The 15,932-nt window shown below is 49.4% G+C and overlaps 1 protein-coding gene across 8 annotated transcripts in view; it reads right to left on the bottom strand.

Annotated features, from left to right (window-relative positions):
- Positions 1 to 483: 483 nt before the first annotated feature.
- Positions 484 to 15,932, bottom strand: part of CADM1 (cell adhesion molecule 1) — a 133,809-nt gene continuing 118,360 nt past the window's right edge. For 4 of the 8 annotated variants that reach the window (XM_027881359.1, XM_027881361.1, XM_027881362.1 and 1 more), the window contains 2 exons: positions 2,840 to 2,971; positions 484 to 2,659 (listed from right to left, as the gene is read on the bottom strand). In XM_027881359.1, the coding sequence (XP_027737160.1) occupies positions 2,541 to 2,659; positions 2,840 to 2,971 (251 nt within the window). In that variant the 3' untranslated portion in view covers positions 484 to 2,540. Of the gene's footprint in view, positions 2,660 to 2,839; positions 2,972 to 9,494; positions 9,576 to 11,514; positions 11,569 to 15,932 lie in introns of all 8 variants that reach the window. The other 4 variants (XM_027881356.1, XM_027881357.1, XM_027881358.1 and 1 more) reach the window with 2 other exon arrangements.

The following is a 15,932-nucleotide window of genomic DNA, read 5'->3' as shown; positions in this document are numbered from 1 at the left end:
GCACCTGTTGGGGTTTGGTGTCTTGAGGAGAACAGGCATTGTGGGCCACAATTTGGAAGTCCCCAGTACTTTTAAGGGGAGATGCAAGAAAATCTGGCAGCACCAGAACTGAAGGGGAGATGGAAACAGGGCAAAGGAGGTCATGTATTTTAACACTCACCTTCCATGGCAAGATTTAAGCATGTATGCTATTAAATGCCTGTGTACCAACCTACCCCAGCTCGGGAAGGTTGGAGTATCAGTGACAGATCAATGTTCTCCACTTAAATACTCCCCAAATAAAACAATTCAGCAACTATAAACAAGAAACGTGTGAAGTCTACTCTATATTTAACGCAGTTCAGTGCATCAGGTTTAACTCCTCTTGCCCCAGGCAGTGCTGGGTGTTACCTGCCCAGCCCCAGCTCCTTCTGCCCATGTTGGTGGGTGAGCTCCAATGGTGGTCTCTGTAACAGTCAGGGATAAAGAGTTCAAAACAAGATCTAGTTTTGTAACATTAATTTTTTTTTATTAAGAAGACAGATATTTTATAGTACTTCTTTTCCTTTGTAAAAATGGGATACATGAACCAATACAAAATGTGAATGGGAACAGATGGATATGTATTTTCTTACACTGTAACATCTTCCATGGACACCTTAAAACAGAACTGGCCTAAGGGGAAAAAATAAAAAGGCCGGGTAAATAAAGAACAAGGTTGTTTATCATCAGTTCCGCGTCCTTCATTTGTGATCCTCCTTTAAACAAGGTTGTTCTTTCTTCACGCTTCAAAATCCTAATGATCTAAAGCTGTACAAAGTAATACTCAACAATACATTTCAACAGTGCACTGTATACTGAAGAAAAAATACATAAACTGATATACAACTAAAATTCATATTTTCCTGTTTTTTTCTCCTGTTTTTATGTGGGTTTTTGTTTTTTTTTTTCCATTTTTCCAATGCGTGGGGCCGAAATTTTGCAATCTACCTGAGACGGAAAACACCAATCAAACACATGAACCTGAGACATGTCAACATTGTAAGTCAAAGTTACATCGGTAACACTGCACTACGGTACACTTCCAAACAAAGATGGGCTGCTCAAGGCCAGGATGCCCGTCCCGTCCCGCCGCCGCCGGGCCACGGAGCCCCCGGCTCCAACCTGACTGCTTCTCACCGCGATGGGGTTTGGCAATGGTGCTGAGGGCTCAGGAAAGAGCTGCGCTCGACAAAATCTGCTCGGAAAAAAGGGCGTTTCGCGAGGTTCTGCTCGTGAAGAGGGGAAAGACGGAATACTGCCGGAGAACGGGCTCGCTCGCTGCGCCAGGCCCCACCCCGTTCCCAAAGGAATCCCGCACTGTAATGATCCTACCAAAACAATTAAAAAACAAACGCACAAAAATGCCCCCCGCCCCCAAAACCCCTAAAAAGTCCCCAAACCTGACGCTAAGATTAATGCTTCCCTTAAATAAATCAGATACACTTGCCACGTAAACACAATAAAAAAAATATCGCTCGAAATCCATGATTACTCACCAAAAAAAAGTCAGCATATACAACTTTATACCGTCCTCCCGCTGCGGTTTGCTACCTGTTGCTTATGATTTCGATTGAGCCAGAGTCTCCTGTGCACCTATGGCTTTAGTGGTCATTAGCACGCTCATTTCAACGCGAATTCCCACCTTTTACTTAGCGGGTAGAAAAAAAGGCAGTTTTGTTCATCCAGCCGCTCTCCAGGTCTGGGCTCGCACATCAGAGGGGTTTTACCTGCTGCCCCTGCGGCTGCCAAGCAGGAGAGGATGAGGAGATGCCCCTGCGCCCGGGAGGGCTCTGCCTGCCCAGCAAGGAGCCCGCTCCCGCGTCCCCGTGGCCGAGCAGCACCTCTGCCGAGCTCCAGCCCATTTCCCAGCCGCCACCATTGAAAGCACCTGAAACAGCCACAAAGAGAGGCTCGGGGAGTGTTATCCGAGCCTTGACGGTGACAGGGGAACGGGACGTGGGCACACTGAACTGCAAACTACGCATCTAAAATGTGCTGGTTCTCCTCCGATGAGCTCGAGTTCTGAACGGAAACCGGTGAAGAGAAAAAAGGGGAAACACCTTCAGAGAAACGCACCTACTCCACGGGGTCCCAGCTGGCAACTCCAGAAACAGGAAAGGGGAAACGAAGAGCCACAGAAACCCGAAGGGAACTAACGCACAGAAGCCCCTCTTCTTCCCAGCCTCCCCCCGACCCGAACGAACAGAAATTAAACAAGGCACAGAATCTTCTGCAAATGACTTCACTAAACTAAATCCAAGCTGGACTTGGCCAAAAAAAGAAAACCCAAACGAACTGAGGTGTCGAACAGCAGAGTGTACTTTACGAGGAATATTTTTACACAGCGAATCCCGGACCCTCCCGGCCTCACCGCTCTCCACCCATTTGCTTTTTTTTTTTTCCTTAAAAAAAAAAGACACAAGCTGGTTGCAACTTCCAAGATCACTGTCTCTGTAGCGTTTAAACAGGGCCAGTAGTAACCGTCCACGGTTGGACACCTCATGGGAACCAAGGCTGCTCTAGATGAAGTACTCTTTCTTTTCCTCAGAGTTGTTTTGTCCCCCCTCTGCGTTGATGATGGCTGTGTCTGCGTCGGCCGCATCATCTGCTCCTTTGGCTTCATGAGTGAAGTATGTACCTGCAAGGGAAGAGGAGGCTGTGTGACTCCTCGGGGGTCCTGGCATGGTGCCGAGGGAAAGAAACAAAAATGCCACCGGGAGAGAAAGTGGGGGGTCTGTCGCATCAGACAGGACAGCCTGACGAGCGAGGGGACACACGAGCCAGGCCCTTCATGCTCCAGTTTTGGTCTTTGCCTTACCTTTATGTCTGGCAAAATATCGCCCTAAAATGATGAGCAGGCAAAGCATCGCAAAGACGACGACGGCCACGACGCCGCCAACCACGGCGTGGTCCACGCTCCGTATCACCCCTTCCTCACCTGCGCGGGAATCTGTCGAGATCAGAAGAGGAATAAGAATTGGAGACTTACTACGACGCTCTCGGCAGGTCTGGCTGCAGCTGCTCCCAGGACAGGAAGAGCCGCCCTCGGGCTCTCCAGAGGAGCAGGGGTGAAGCACGGAGCTAACTAGACAGATGAGTTCAGGCAGAGGAACTTCGTCCGGAGCCGAACTGATCTGGGAGCTCGACTCATGAGGTGTTTTCCGCTAAAAGCAGCAGCACTACAACTACACACGTGGGAGACAGCTGGGAGAGGGGAGGAAGGGCACATGGAGTCGTCGGTGGGAACCTGCTCTGGGAAATTTCCCTACGATGCTCCCCGAATTTCAGCCTCCCTGGTGAGTGAGGCACAGGGAAGAGCAGTGATGTAGGGGAATATTAATCTTTAGCTCTGAGAAATGTCATTAACGAGTGCCCTGTTGAAAATATTTCAACTTCAGCCCAAAACACTCCTTGCCCCAAACCCAACCCACCCAGCACAGAAAATCTGTTTACAACCATCCTCTGCCCCGACTTATCTGGGTTCCACCACTAACCGCCACCTTTGCTGCTCAGTGCTGCCCACGAGGACACACCACTCCGGACCCAAACTGTAACACCCACTCCGAGGCCGGCAGTGAACAGTAACTGAACGGTGCCTCCGACTGCTTTACTGCGTTTATTTAACTCCTCACCACACAATTAGTTTCCTTTCAGAAGCGCCTCTCCCTCGAGACGCCGTCACCCGGGAGAGGGATGACTGATGTGGCGGAGGAACAGCTCCGGAATGAACCCCGGATGAGCTATGGCCATGTAAAATGAATGTATAGCAGTGTAAACAATTTTAATTTAAGAACGCAGCTACATCAACCCTCACTGCAATCCTAATGGCAACTGAGATTTATAATGCAGTAAAAAACAATTATTCTCCCGCTGATTAATACATTAACATTTTGGAATAGAAGCTAAACCATTGTCTCTTTTTTTCAGTGAGTCAAGCGCGACACCTCCATTAAAATGATTTACTGGCCATACCTTACAATTTAAGCACAGCAGCAACAGAAACGGTAAAAATCTTTTAACTTTACATGATTTGTGAAGTCATATGTGAAGGATTTACCATTTAAATCTTTCACTACAAGAAGCACATGGTCCATAAATCTGCCCTGCCTGCGCCTGCCTGGACACCTCGGAGAAATGCGTTTTGCCAGGACGACTGAGAGAGCAAATGCAAGTCAATTTTTAAGAAAGATTTATCTCCGTCTCCCTCCAAAGAACAGAGCAAATCTCTGAAGCCTCCACCTCTAATAATATTTGAAGTTTATCGATCAAGCGTACAGATCCGTGACAGCTGAAGGTAATGGGGCTCTTTTGAGCCGAGACCTGATACAAAGCTTTCGAGCAGCAGCTGGGATTTACACTTTCTATCGATATTTCCAATTCTGCTCCAAGATTAAGGACTGAGGGACCCAAGTAAATAACCTGGGACTCAGAGCACCATAAAGCGCCTTTTAATTAAAACAATTTAAGAAAAAGGGCCCCTTTGAGTAACCTCTTGAGAGCAGAGCAGGGGGATGCTGGCTGAGCCAGGGCACAGCGAGGGACACCATGGCGCAGGGAGCCCCTTCTAGCAGCTTGACTGAGAAGCAAAAACCAGCTAAAAACTGTGGCCAGAGAAGATTCCCCTGCAAACCAAAAGCCTTTGCTGCCACATCCCCTAACCCCAAGCCGTATCACTGTAGAGAGACTGTGCCAAGGAATCCAAAAGCATGGCAAAGGGGAACCTTCTGTCTCACCTCCAGTGGGAACAGACTGTGCCTCGACGGCTTCCCAGCGTCTGCTGCTCTGGCGAGCGGCCAAGCATCCCTGCATGCCGATGGGAAAGGTGCCCACAAACACGCTGTGGGGTGCCAAGCTGACCCCCTCACCCAGGCACGGGCTCTGCTGCCTGCCCAAGATGGCAGGATGGGGGAAAACCAGCCACTCTGGGCACCCTGGGAGCTCCTGCTCTGACACAGCCTTCCCCCACTGCTCCAGCTCAGCTAATCTGGCCTCTGTGCTTAGCTGCTCTCTGCAAAGCAACTAAACTGGCTCATCTGCTGGAGCAGCTGCTTTAGGCATGCTTCACTCCATTTTTTTCTTCTTTTATTTTTTTTTTTAGAAACTTTGCTCCGGTTCCGCTCGGCTGCGCTCGGTGCAGCCCGCAGGATCCCAGCCTGGGCAGATGAGTGGTTTGTTGACATCTGGAACAGCTGAGGGGCATAAACACGCTGAGTTATGGCTCTGTAATGTGCTTCCAGCAGGATTTTGCATCAAGAGGCATTTTTTCTTCATCACCATAAATTAAAGTTCTGGAAAGGCGAAGCTGTGGTGCGCTCGTGCTGGCAGTGGCAGTTTCCGTGCTGTCACGCCGACCCACCGCCGCAGGGACAGGGGGCTGTGCCAACGCCTTGCACCCAACACGTCCCCCAGGTCTTCCCTCAGGATGGCATCGTGCTGAGAGCACAGAGAGGGTTTCCTGGAGAAGGGACTTCAGCCTAAAACCTGGCTGGTAGTTCTGCTCAGCACAGTTTGTTAGGTATGAGTTTGCCTACTGGGACATGCAGGGCTGTTTTTCTCAATTATTTCTGTTAAGGAAGACCCCTGCCAGGTGCCAGCCCCAAGTTCATGCTGTTACACACGCGGCTAATCACATCTTCAAGCTTACACATGACCTAAAACATTCCTCCTGCAGCAGCTCCTCTCCCTGCCTCCGGCACCTCCTGAAACCTTGTGTGCTCCAAGAGTGTGACCCATCACCAAGAGCTCTGCCTGCCAGCACTGTGGGCACAGCAAAGCCCAACTTCACCACCAGCAATTCCAAACTGCTCCCAGCAAACCTGTCTGTGTACTGCCAGCACAGGAACAGCCCCTTCACATCCTGCCCCTCGCTATTTCACTGCTAATTAACAAAGTGTCAGGTCTATGGAGCAAGGAATAATTCCTCAAATTTGTGCCCAGGAGAGACTTGACCTTAACAACCAGAATCTGCTTTAAATGCTGTCTCCAATTCACCCAAGCTATTCTTGCCTCCTATCTCTGATTAAACCAGAAATCACAACTTTATTGCTGAAGAGGGAACAGCAGAGATGGTAGGAACTGACAAAATGCCACATTATTTGCTAATCCTAATATGTTATTCTTCCTCAAGATTTGCTTTTCTCAGCACCAATTCAATTACAGATGCTACAAATCCTTCTGACATTTAATTCCCTCTTGTCAGGGCGCAGTAAATGTATACATGCAGAGCTTTCCCATTAGGATGTTAATATATATTGGAGTGAGCTGCATCGTGGCCTCTACAGCAAATCGTCAGGAATTTGCCTATTATGGTTTTGGTCTGAATTTGCTTGTGGGTTTTTGTGGGTGGGGGTAGAAGGAGGGAGGGAAAGGCATGGAAGGGACACACATCACAGCATGTTGTCACCAACATGCCTCCTTAGGGCTACTCTGCAGCTATGGTGCACCTCAGCTGAACTGTTTTTGGGTCGATGCTTTGCTTGGCACCAAAGCACTTTAAAGGAAAACTGCAGTAGCAATGGTACAATCCACCTGCCAGAATTGAACTCAAGCAGGAAAAAATCAATTTTTCTTTTTCAAGTGCTGTGCTGCCTCCCTTTGAAGGACCAGCAGGGCTGTGCCCCACATCAGGGGATGCCAGGGTTCCGTGGGATGCAGCACTGAGCAAAATCACTGTACAGAAGCACTGTGGGATCCCTTCTGGGGGTGGCCAGGAAGAGACTTAGGTAGCTTTAAATTATTTTTTGCTGATTATTTTAACCAACTGCTCATGTAATCAACAAAATAGTGATTATACCGTTGGAATGGGAAACCTGAAGTTTTCCTTTAAACAAAAAGTGCAGTTCAGCAAACAGCATGTAGACAGGAAAGAAAGGGATTTGGGGCTGGTTCCTGCTCATCAACAAACTAAGGAACTAATTCCAAGGGTCAGGAGCAGCACAGAGCAGATGCTGAGCTGGGGATAGTCCACCTAAGTACTGACAACCAACATCTGTGATTCAAACCTGCAGGTTCTCAGCTACAGGGGCTTTGAGGGAGATCCTTTTTAAAAAATAAATATATTCATGATCTCCAGTTTTCTAAAATTTCTGCTGATATAATTGCTAAAACCAGCTTTCTGTGGGCTCTCAAGAAAAATACTCAAGATGGTAACAGCAACACCCTGGCAGTCTGGGTCAGCACTTACACTGAGGTTTAGCAGAGGAAAGACTTTCCTGCTCCCAACTTCTCAATAAAAAGTTCCACTCAATTCCATTTTAATGAGGTTTTAAATATAGATGTATCTACAGATATTCCACTCTTTCTGTCAGCAGCAGCTTCTCCAGACTAAAAGCAAGATTAGATTGGACCTGGCTGCCTGCATTTTAAATCTCATTTACACCCACGCCAACAGCTTCAGCCCTATTTGGGTCAAACCCCCTTGTATTTACCTTCAGCACTCCCCAGGCTCTCAGCAATGGGTCCTGTGAGGCTTTGAAGCAGCAGCTTTGGGCTCACCTTGGTGACAGGAGCCCTCTGCACCCACGAGCATCCTTGAGCACCTGCAGGCAGCAGCTCCTTCTGGCGACCTCCTGCACCTGGGGCGAGCTGGCACCAGTCCTGCCATTACTGCTGCTTCAAACAGTGCCCTTCCCTGGGTGCCCCAGCACCCTCTCCAGCTGACTGCACTCTCCCTCGCTCTGTGCCAGAGGTGTGGAGCAAAAGCAGCACTGGGGGACACACCTTGTCCTCCTGTGGTGTGGGAAAGCCCAGGTTTTATGGAGCCCCTGCTGTGTGGTGCTCCAGTCTCCTGTCCCTCCTCCTCACCTGCCTCAGCCTTTGCACTCTTAGTCCAATGCTCTGTAACATATTGGGGTATCTCTGGACCACCCTGACCCTCCTCTACGTGCATTGCTGCTGTAAAAGCAGAGAACAGAAGATTTCTGTGGAAACATAGTTTATACATTAATTCTGGCATATTGGGATTTATTGCTGCACTCCCACAAAAATTTACCTTCTATTACTGGGTGAAAATTAATGTCGAACTCCTGACACTGGACAGCGTGGGCTGAACTTGTGTGTGTGCACATGCCCAAGCTTAAACACAGTGATCCCACTGATAGCTCCTGAGCTTCCCAGAGGTGCAGGCAACATCTCCATCACGGCAGGGGAAAGGAAACCTAGGCCACTGGCTTTGAAGAATTCCTAACTTAGTGATCTCTCCTAACTCTGGTTATTATTTATTTTATTAAACGGTTATCACATCAACATGACTGAAGCTCCCACAGCTCATGAGGTGGATGCTAATGGCCCTAAGTCACTTGGGCACTTCTGAAAACCTGGTTAGCCAATTACCTCTTTTTCCTCAAGGTAGGAAACGTCAGGATTTCACTGACATCTCCCTGCTGCATTTAGGGTCAAATGTTTTGGGGAATGAAGTCTTTGAAACGATGGAGCGGCACTAAAGGTAGGGCTTGGTGGGGGTGCTGGTGGAAGAACAGGCTGTTGTTATTCTGTGAACACTATAAACTGCTTAGCCACGACGTGGGAGGACAGAAATCACTGCCTGTGTATGACAGGATGAGCAATAATGTTGTTCTTTCCCACAGTGTGACGTGGAGCGGACAACCCCTCCTCTAATTTATTGAGGGGCCATTAAAGAGCAGCGTTAACCTGCCTGTCGTATCTTAATTGGATTTGGTCTAATTTAAGCCGGGGAAATTTGAGTTCATCCCTCTTCAATCAATAAGCTCCCCTTCAGCGACCCATTTTGAGATCGCTTCCTGAAAAAGGACGAGCTTTGTTTGAATAGATGTGCTCACCCTGGCAGTGCCCAGCGCTGTGCAGCTGCTCCCGTGGACTCCTCTGCTGGAAAAGGGAGCCTCGCTCGCCGCTGACAGCAACGGATCCCTCAGCACCCCCTCTGCAAAGGTGCTAATCAGGTCTGCATCAGGTAATCCAACCTGATGTGGAGGCTACGTGGGGCCATCGAGACCGCTCCCTGTTTTACAGGAGGCACTGGCACTCTGGAGCAGAGCAGGGAGCGCTGGGGCAGGTCCCTGGAGCGCTGAGCTCAGACCATGTCTGTACGTGTGTGTGTGTGTGTGCAGGTGTGCACAGACAGACACACACTCAGACCATGTCTGTACATGTGTGTGCATGTGCAGGTGTGCACAGACAGGCACACACTCAGACCACGTCTGTACATGTGTGTGTGTGTGTGCAGGTGTGCACACACAGACACACAGACCACGTCTGTACGTGTGCAGGTGCACACACACACACAGACACACGCAGTGGTCTGCCCTCACGATTCCCAGCGCTGCAGGAATCCTGCCTGTCGGACTGCACTGAGCTGCAATAAGGAACTGGGGTGTGAGGCCAGCCCTCTCTGCACCCTGAGGGCTCGGGATGTGAGGAACAAGAGGAGGATTGCAAGAGGCACGGACACACAGAGCTCGGCCGGGAAGAGCAGGATGGCTCTGGACTCAGGCTACCTGGGTAGAAGGCAAGGGATGCATTACTTAATTGCACGGTCGGCAGAGCCTCCGTTGAAGCTGTTAGCGGGACAGGAGTACCTGGAAGGAACAGCACACTGAGCAAACACGGCAGCAGCCCCGGGCCCGGCACACCACGGTCTCCCGTGGGGGTGGGCACACGCCCTGCATCCCACAGGACAGTCCCCAGGGCTCCCAGTGCCCGCTCCTGCCAGAGCAGAGCGTGGTGTTCCCCATGGAGAGCTCAGCTCCAGCACTCACCTGGACCACCTGTCACAGACCCAAATGTGCCGACCCGGGGCCAAAAATGGGACCTGGTTTCAGTTTCCCAGCACCCTGAGCAGGGGTTACGGGATGGAGGCCGCTCAGTTTGCAGCAGAGAACGGCCCAGGGCTCTCTCTCTAATGCCCCCCCAGTACCTGATGAGGTATGATCCTGGCCACACCTGACCAGGAAGGACTGCCCTTTGGGCAGACAGGAGTAACTGAGAGCAACAAGCAAAATTTTGAAATTCTTAGGGAAAAAAAAAATTAAATCAGTAGCCAAAACTGGATGCTCCAAAATGGATGTTCAGCAGCGCACAAAGGGCACTCGCTGTGCTGCATTCCGGTAGGCTGGGGGAAATTTTGGCTTCCATTCCAGATTCAGAGCAAGGACAACACTGAGCTGTGTGCTCCGGGAAAGGTGTGAGCCCCTCCCAGCAGTGCGAGCGCTCCACAGCCTCAGCACTGGCTGCAGAGCCTGGCCCTGCTGGGAAGGGCAGGTTGTGGAGCAGACACCAATTTCAGGCAATTCCTTTGTGGAATTGTTTCCCGTTGTTCTCTTCATGCACCAAGTGGTGGATTTTTCCTTAAAAAATACAATTTTAAGAAGTAAAAAAGCTAATCAGAAAGAAACGATGATTCCCCATCCCCTCAGGGACGTTCACAGGAGCAATGGTGTGTCTTACCTACGGGATCTGGACTGGGCCTGCAACAATAATCGTTAGCATCGCTCGCTCAGTGTTAAAACACACCCGGAACGAATCCACCGTTTCTGACCTCGTGACCAAAGCACACTTGTAGTGGCTGACAGGATGGGATGCTCCTGATTTGACTGGGTGAAAGGGACGTTTTTGACAGAGTGAGGACTCAGGTGTTTGCGTTTTTTGGGGTTATTTTTTCCTCCATGCTGGAACCCCTGAAGGGAACAACCTAGAGCCACAACCCCCTTGGCCAGGACTCTTCCCAGAGGGACAAAGGGCTGCTCCTGCATTATGGTTGAGATTCTACACCCTGTATTGGAGTGGCCACAATCAGCCTCAGAGCATGGCAGCCACAACGAGTCTGCAGGGATGCTCTGCAAGTGGGAGCAAAAAAAATTGTGTGGATTTCTACAGGAAAGCATGAAGAACAGAGATTTAGGGTTTGTACCCCTGGTACAGGCCCTGTTCTGAATATACCGGCTGCATCCACTGAAGATGCTATTGTGCTTTTTAAGCTGGATCAGCGCTGGTTGGTTAGGACAAGCCACAGGGATGGGATGGTCCTATGCCCCCTGCAGTCCAGTGTGGATAAAAAGAGGGTTGAACCATTTATTTGGTTTTGCCTCGCTGATAAAACAATCACCTCCGTTTTACCCCCAGTCTGATGCTCATACACTGAGGAATCTCAGTGAGGGTTTTAAGGGTGGTTTCACAGAAAATGGCAGAGTTGAGCATTTTACAAGCAAAGATTCAACTCAACCGGTCTCCAAATCAGCGTTCAAAAAATCCCAGCTGGGAGGGAACTGCAATGGTTGGCCTCGGCCCCCTGCACCTCCCGCCCCATGTCCGAGGGTGCCACACAGAAATGGGTGCCAAAACCAAAAAAAAGGAAGGAAAACCCCAACAGAAAGGAGCGCACATCCAAGCTGTGAGAGCGTGGGGAGAATGGCTGTGCCACAGCGACTGCACAATGCAACATGGCCAAGATGCAGAAATCAGAGTGGAACCAGTGTCTAGCGAAGGAGAGCAGCGGGTTACCTACAGACTAGCCCTTACCTGAGAGATCCCCATAGTCCAGCTCCTCGGCCGAATTGGGCAACTGAGTAAAGCCTTACAAGTAAAAACAAACTCGTTTTTCTCTGCGTTTCTCAAGCGACAAAAAACAACACACTTAAGAACTGAGGATGAATTTCTTGGGGGGAAAAAAAGAATGCATCAGTCACTCGCCACCGTCTGCTGGTGTGGGCAGAGCCATCATGTGACACAAGTGCAATCGTGGCCTTTATTACAGACAGAAACGCTCCTCGCTCTACACTGTTGGCACACGAGACATGGCATCGAGACCACTCACTCATAACAGCATGCAGAGCCCCCAAACTCTGTCTTTGGCAATTTCCCAATTTAGTCCAGGCCGATTTTGGTCCTGCCATACATAGAACAATGGAAAACTTTCTTCCAATTTTGCACCCAATCCAATTGTTTTTGGTGGTGGTGACAGGCCTGGCCGTTTGTCAGTGAGTGATATGAATACTGAGCACCTCGTTTCACGGCCCCAGGGCACCTCTGCAGGCTGTGGGCTGTGTCCTCTGCCAAACTATCAGGCAAAACCGGCTTTTGTTCATTTGCCCAAATGTGATGGGTGTATGGGAAAAGCATCTGTCCTCAAAGCTCACGGAGCAACAAGGGAGGCATGCAATCGTGGCCACCACAGGCAGCCAGTGCTTTCTGTGAGGGTGTTCGTGCTGTTTGTTTGGGAGTTTGAGGAAGTGCCGGGGTCTGCAGGCAGAGCAGCCCCTTGGGTGGACATCTCAGCACTGGTCACGGGGCAAACCAGTGCCTGCAGACCACCCAGACCGACTGAAATGAGGGGTTGGGGCAGCATTACCCTGTGGGCTCACTCTTGCTGCTGGCTGCTAAAGCAAATGCATAAGTGAAAAAAAAAATCCCATGAAGAGATTCCCCATCCCTGGGCACTGGGGAACCTGGAACTGTCAGCTCACAGACTGCCACCAGTGCTGTGTGTGTGTTAAGCAGGACAGCTGTGAGTGCAGTATGGTCAATGTGCAGACTGGCTCCACTGCTGAGCAGCAATACGTACATATGTACTGCTCTTTTAAAATAAAACTAATTTTCAGTGACTGGTTTTTAAATACATCATCTGGAAGCTACATTGGAATTACCTTCTGAAGTGGGAAGCCACTTAGATTAATAGCAAGAAATTTGTTTACGTGCCACTCTTGGGTTTCAGGGAGCCCTTTTCAGATTTTCAGGAGCCTTTTTTCTACAAATGATCTATAAATAAGACAGTTGACTCACAGAAGCATGGGCCATGCAAAGCTGTGCTCAGCAGAGGAGCCCTTCAACTTTTCTCTCTCCAAAATTGCTTCTGTAGAGCCTTTCCTTCCCTTTTGAAGGAACTCCATTTTCTCACTAATGAAAAAGGGCAATGTTGCATTTTTTATGATGCCAAAACAAAAAAAAAAGAAAAATCCTTTTCAAAAGAAAATGTGCAACAATCCCACAATTCAGTTTCTCTCTGCACCTGGGACACTCACAAATGCCACCGACTGGTGTTAAAACCTGTTGTGAGGCATTTAAATAGGTGGCAAATTACTTCTTGATTTTTCTCATTAAACTTTCATATCGGCTACTAAAGCCCCTTCTTTTCACTTCTGAGGGGATGAACTGAAAGACTGCCACTACTCCTGTTAGATAAATGAAAGGGCACTTTTCACTAGGCTCCATTTCCCTGGAAATGATAAATCCTCGGTGGGCACAGTTGGCACAGCGAACACATCCTCAGCCTGACTGAGCACCCACAGGAGGACACTGGCACCCTGGCTATACTTAGATTTCTATGGGCTCCCACACTCCCTCCGTTTTTTAAGGAAAAGCCAATTTCTCTCCCATCTCAGGCTCTAAATAAGCAATTAGGGATTCCGTTTCATGCCGCGCTCCGTGGCGCGGCACGGACCCGCAGCGGGCACAGACAGCGCTGTGATGTTTTATTCAACCGCCCCAAGGACGGGATCTGTAAAATATATTGAGGAACGTATTCACTATTAGCTGTACTTTTAAGGAGGGCATTTCCAAGAGGGAGGGAGGCGGCTGGACAGGCAGAGCACAGTGGCAATGCAGAAAGCTCTGAGGCTTTTTCTGTAGCACCTGTCGAGGGGTGCAAGCAGCCGGCGCTGTGGCACAGCCGGGCTTAGGCTGCAGCCAAGCAAAACTCATTTTTCAGTGACTGAGCTATCAAAAAAACCAAAAAGAGCGTTAACACGGTAGTGTTACCTGTTCTTGTACCAAACCCTGTTAAGGTTGCAATTAAAATCCCACATGAGCCTTTGGGTAAAAATTTCCAGCCTGTAAAATAATTTACCTGCTGCATTATGGGCAAGGTATTCTCTCATCACTCTTCATTCGCAATGGGTGTGTTTTCTTTATTTTAACCTTCACTCCAGGCTTCCTGCTTTGCCAGCTTCAGAGAAGTTTTTTTTCACCCTACCTTTCCATGAGGATGAGCAAAAATTCTGCCTGTGCTGACGCAGCAGTGCCTGGTTCCTGCCTTGGTGGGGGAGTGGGGAGCACCTCTGAGCCCCCCATTGCCAGACAGATGGACAGGGCTGCAAGTGCAATACCCTGTGCTGGCAGTGCCTGCATCCTGGGGGATCACTCTGAGCTCTTAAAGCTCTCTGCTTACAAAAGGGCAAGGGCAAAATTTGGGAAAAAGTGGGCAAATGATCATGTGTCCAAGGTCATGGCTGCTTAGAGACATTCTGCTTGTGTAGAGGGTAAAAAGTGAGCTGGGCGTCTCATCTGAGGGGCTCCACAAAGGGTAGCACCTCCAAACTCTCCCACCTACTGAGGGATAACAGCGGCCAGGACATTAAAAACTGACATGTTCATTTTGGTGGGGAGAGGGGCAGGGGAGGAGAAGCAAAAGGGCATGGCAGAAAAAGCACTTTCTCCCCCAACTGAGAGGTGCAGATGCTCCTGGCTCCACCAAGCTCTGCCCATATTCCAGCTCAAACAGTGGGACCTGTGATTTCAGCCTCGCTGGCACCCTGACCCCACAGGGGCACACTGAGAGGGAGGAGGGCTGAAGCTGGGAAACCCCGGCTTCGTGGGGTGCAGCGGAAGCACAAGCCTTCCTGCCGGCCATGACCATGCTGTTATTGGAGCTCTGGCAATGAACAGTGCAGAGAAAGGAGAAAGTGCATCAGAAAATTCACAGTTAAGCTCTCATTTTTCAACAAAAGAGTTAACAATGTTCGTGCGTTAGGTCACTCATGCATCGCTGCCGTCAACTCCATTCCGGGAGGAAACGGGAATGGCAGGGCCTTGGCTACCACTGGGACATGCACACACATACAGGACTCCTTCCCCCCAGTCCTCTAGGATACACTCCAAAACTTCAAATGGCTCAAACCCCCTTTCCCCGATTGAAACATTGTGCTGGCTCCACACTGGCCTTACATTCTGTTTTCTTTGCTAGCAATCTCTTTTTTGTGTTGGTTTTTGGTTTTGCTTTTTTTTTTTTTTGTTTTTGTTTGGTTTGTTTTTGTTTGTTTTGTTTTCTTTTTTTCTTCCCCCAATTCATTTAAAATTGTTTTTGGAGAAAATCCATTTGGCTGTATTCATGCCCATGCATTTCTAGTCATTCACAGACATGCTCACTCCCATTGGACATCGGAAAGAACAAATGGCCAACATACAGAAACACCTGGTATACTCCATACACACTCCAGCAACACAAGCTTGGAAAGAAATTCAGAGTCTTCACCGGAAAAGCACCCCACGAGGGCAAGTGTGGGAAAATTCAGGACAAACTGGCTGGTTTTAAGGCAGGAAAGTTTGTAGCAGCTCGTTTGACTGGGATGGGTTGTCATTTCAGCTGACCACCTCCTTAGCAGTGATCCCCCCACAGAGAGTAGAGGTTCAGAGGTCATCCTCCAGTTAAAAACAGGCTTTTTATGGTTTCCCCAGGACAAAGTCACTGGGAACTGCTTTAAAGAAACAGGTAAGGGCTCTGCCTCCCATGCCACCAGTGAGCCTGCCTGGCTTGTCCTCACCACAGGGAGTAATGCATGGCTACACTGAGCCTTTTCTAATGCCAGGACACCCAGAAAGGATGTCAGGATCATACTGGCCTCGGGGCTGCCTGATCCTTCCCAAATGTAGGCATCAACATCTAACCACAAACCTACCAATACTGGCTCTGGACATTTAACACACACAGGGAGGTCAGGCAGAGAAAACACACAAAGGCGTCTGATATTTACACTAAGTGGGAAAATGCATCCAAGTAGGTAAGTTACTTGGGGCAGGAAGGGCAAACCCCCCTCTCTTGACATGGGGCATCGCTGCTGAACCATTGCTTCACTCAGTCCCACCTCTGCCCTCATCCAAGCGACATCCTGAGGGGAGCAGGCAGGAAAACCGGGTGCTCTGCGCTACGGATTTCTGTCAGTAAA

The sequence above is a fragment of the Empidonax traillii genome, unplaced genomic scaffold (assembly GCF_003031625.1).
Source record: "Empidonax traillii isolate 1590-97213 ecotype Southwest subspecies unplaced genomic scaffold, ASM303162v1 scaffold87:size1256882, whole genome shotgun sequence".
Classification (NCBI taxonomy): Eukaryota; Metazoa; Chordata; class Aves; order Passeriformes; family Tyrannidae; genus Empidonax; species Empidonax traillii.
Note: the sequence above shows the minus strand (reverse complement) of the source record. Positions and strands in the feature narration are given on the sequence as shown.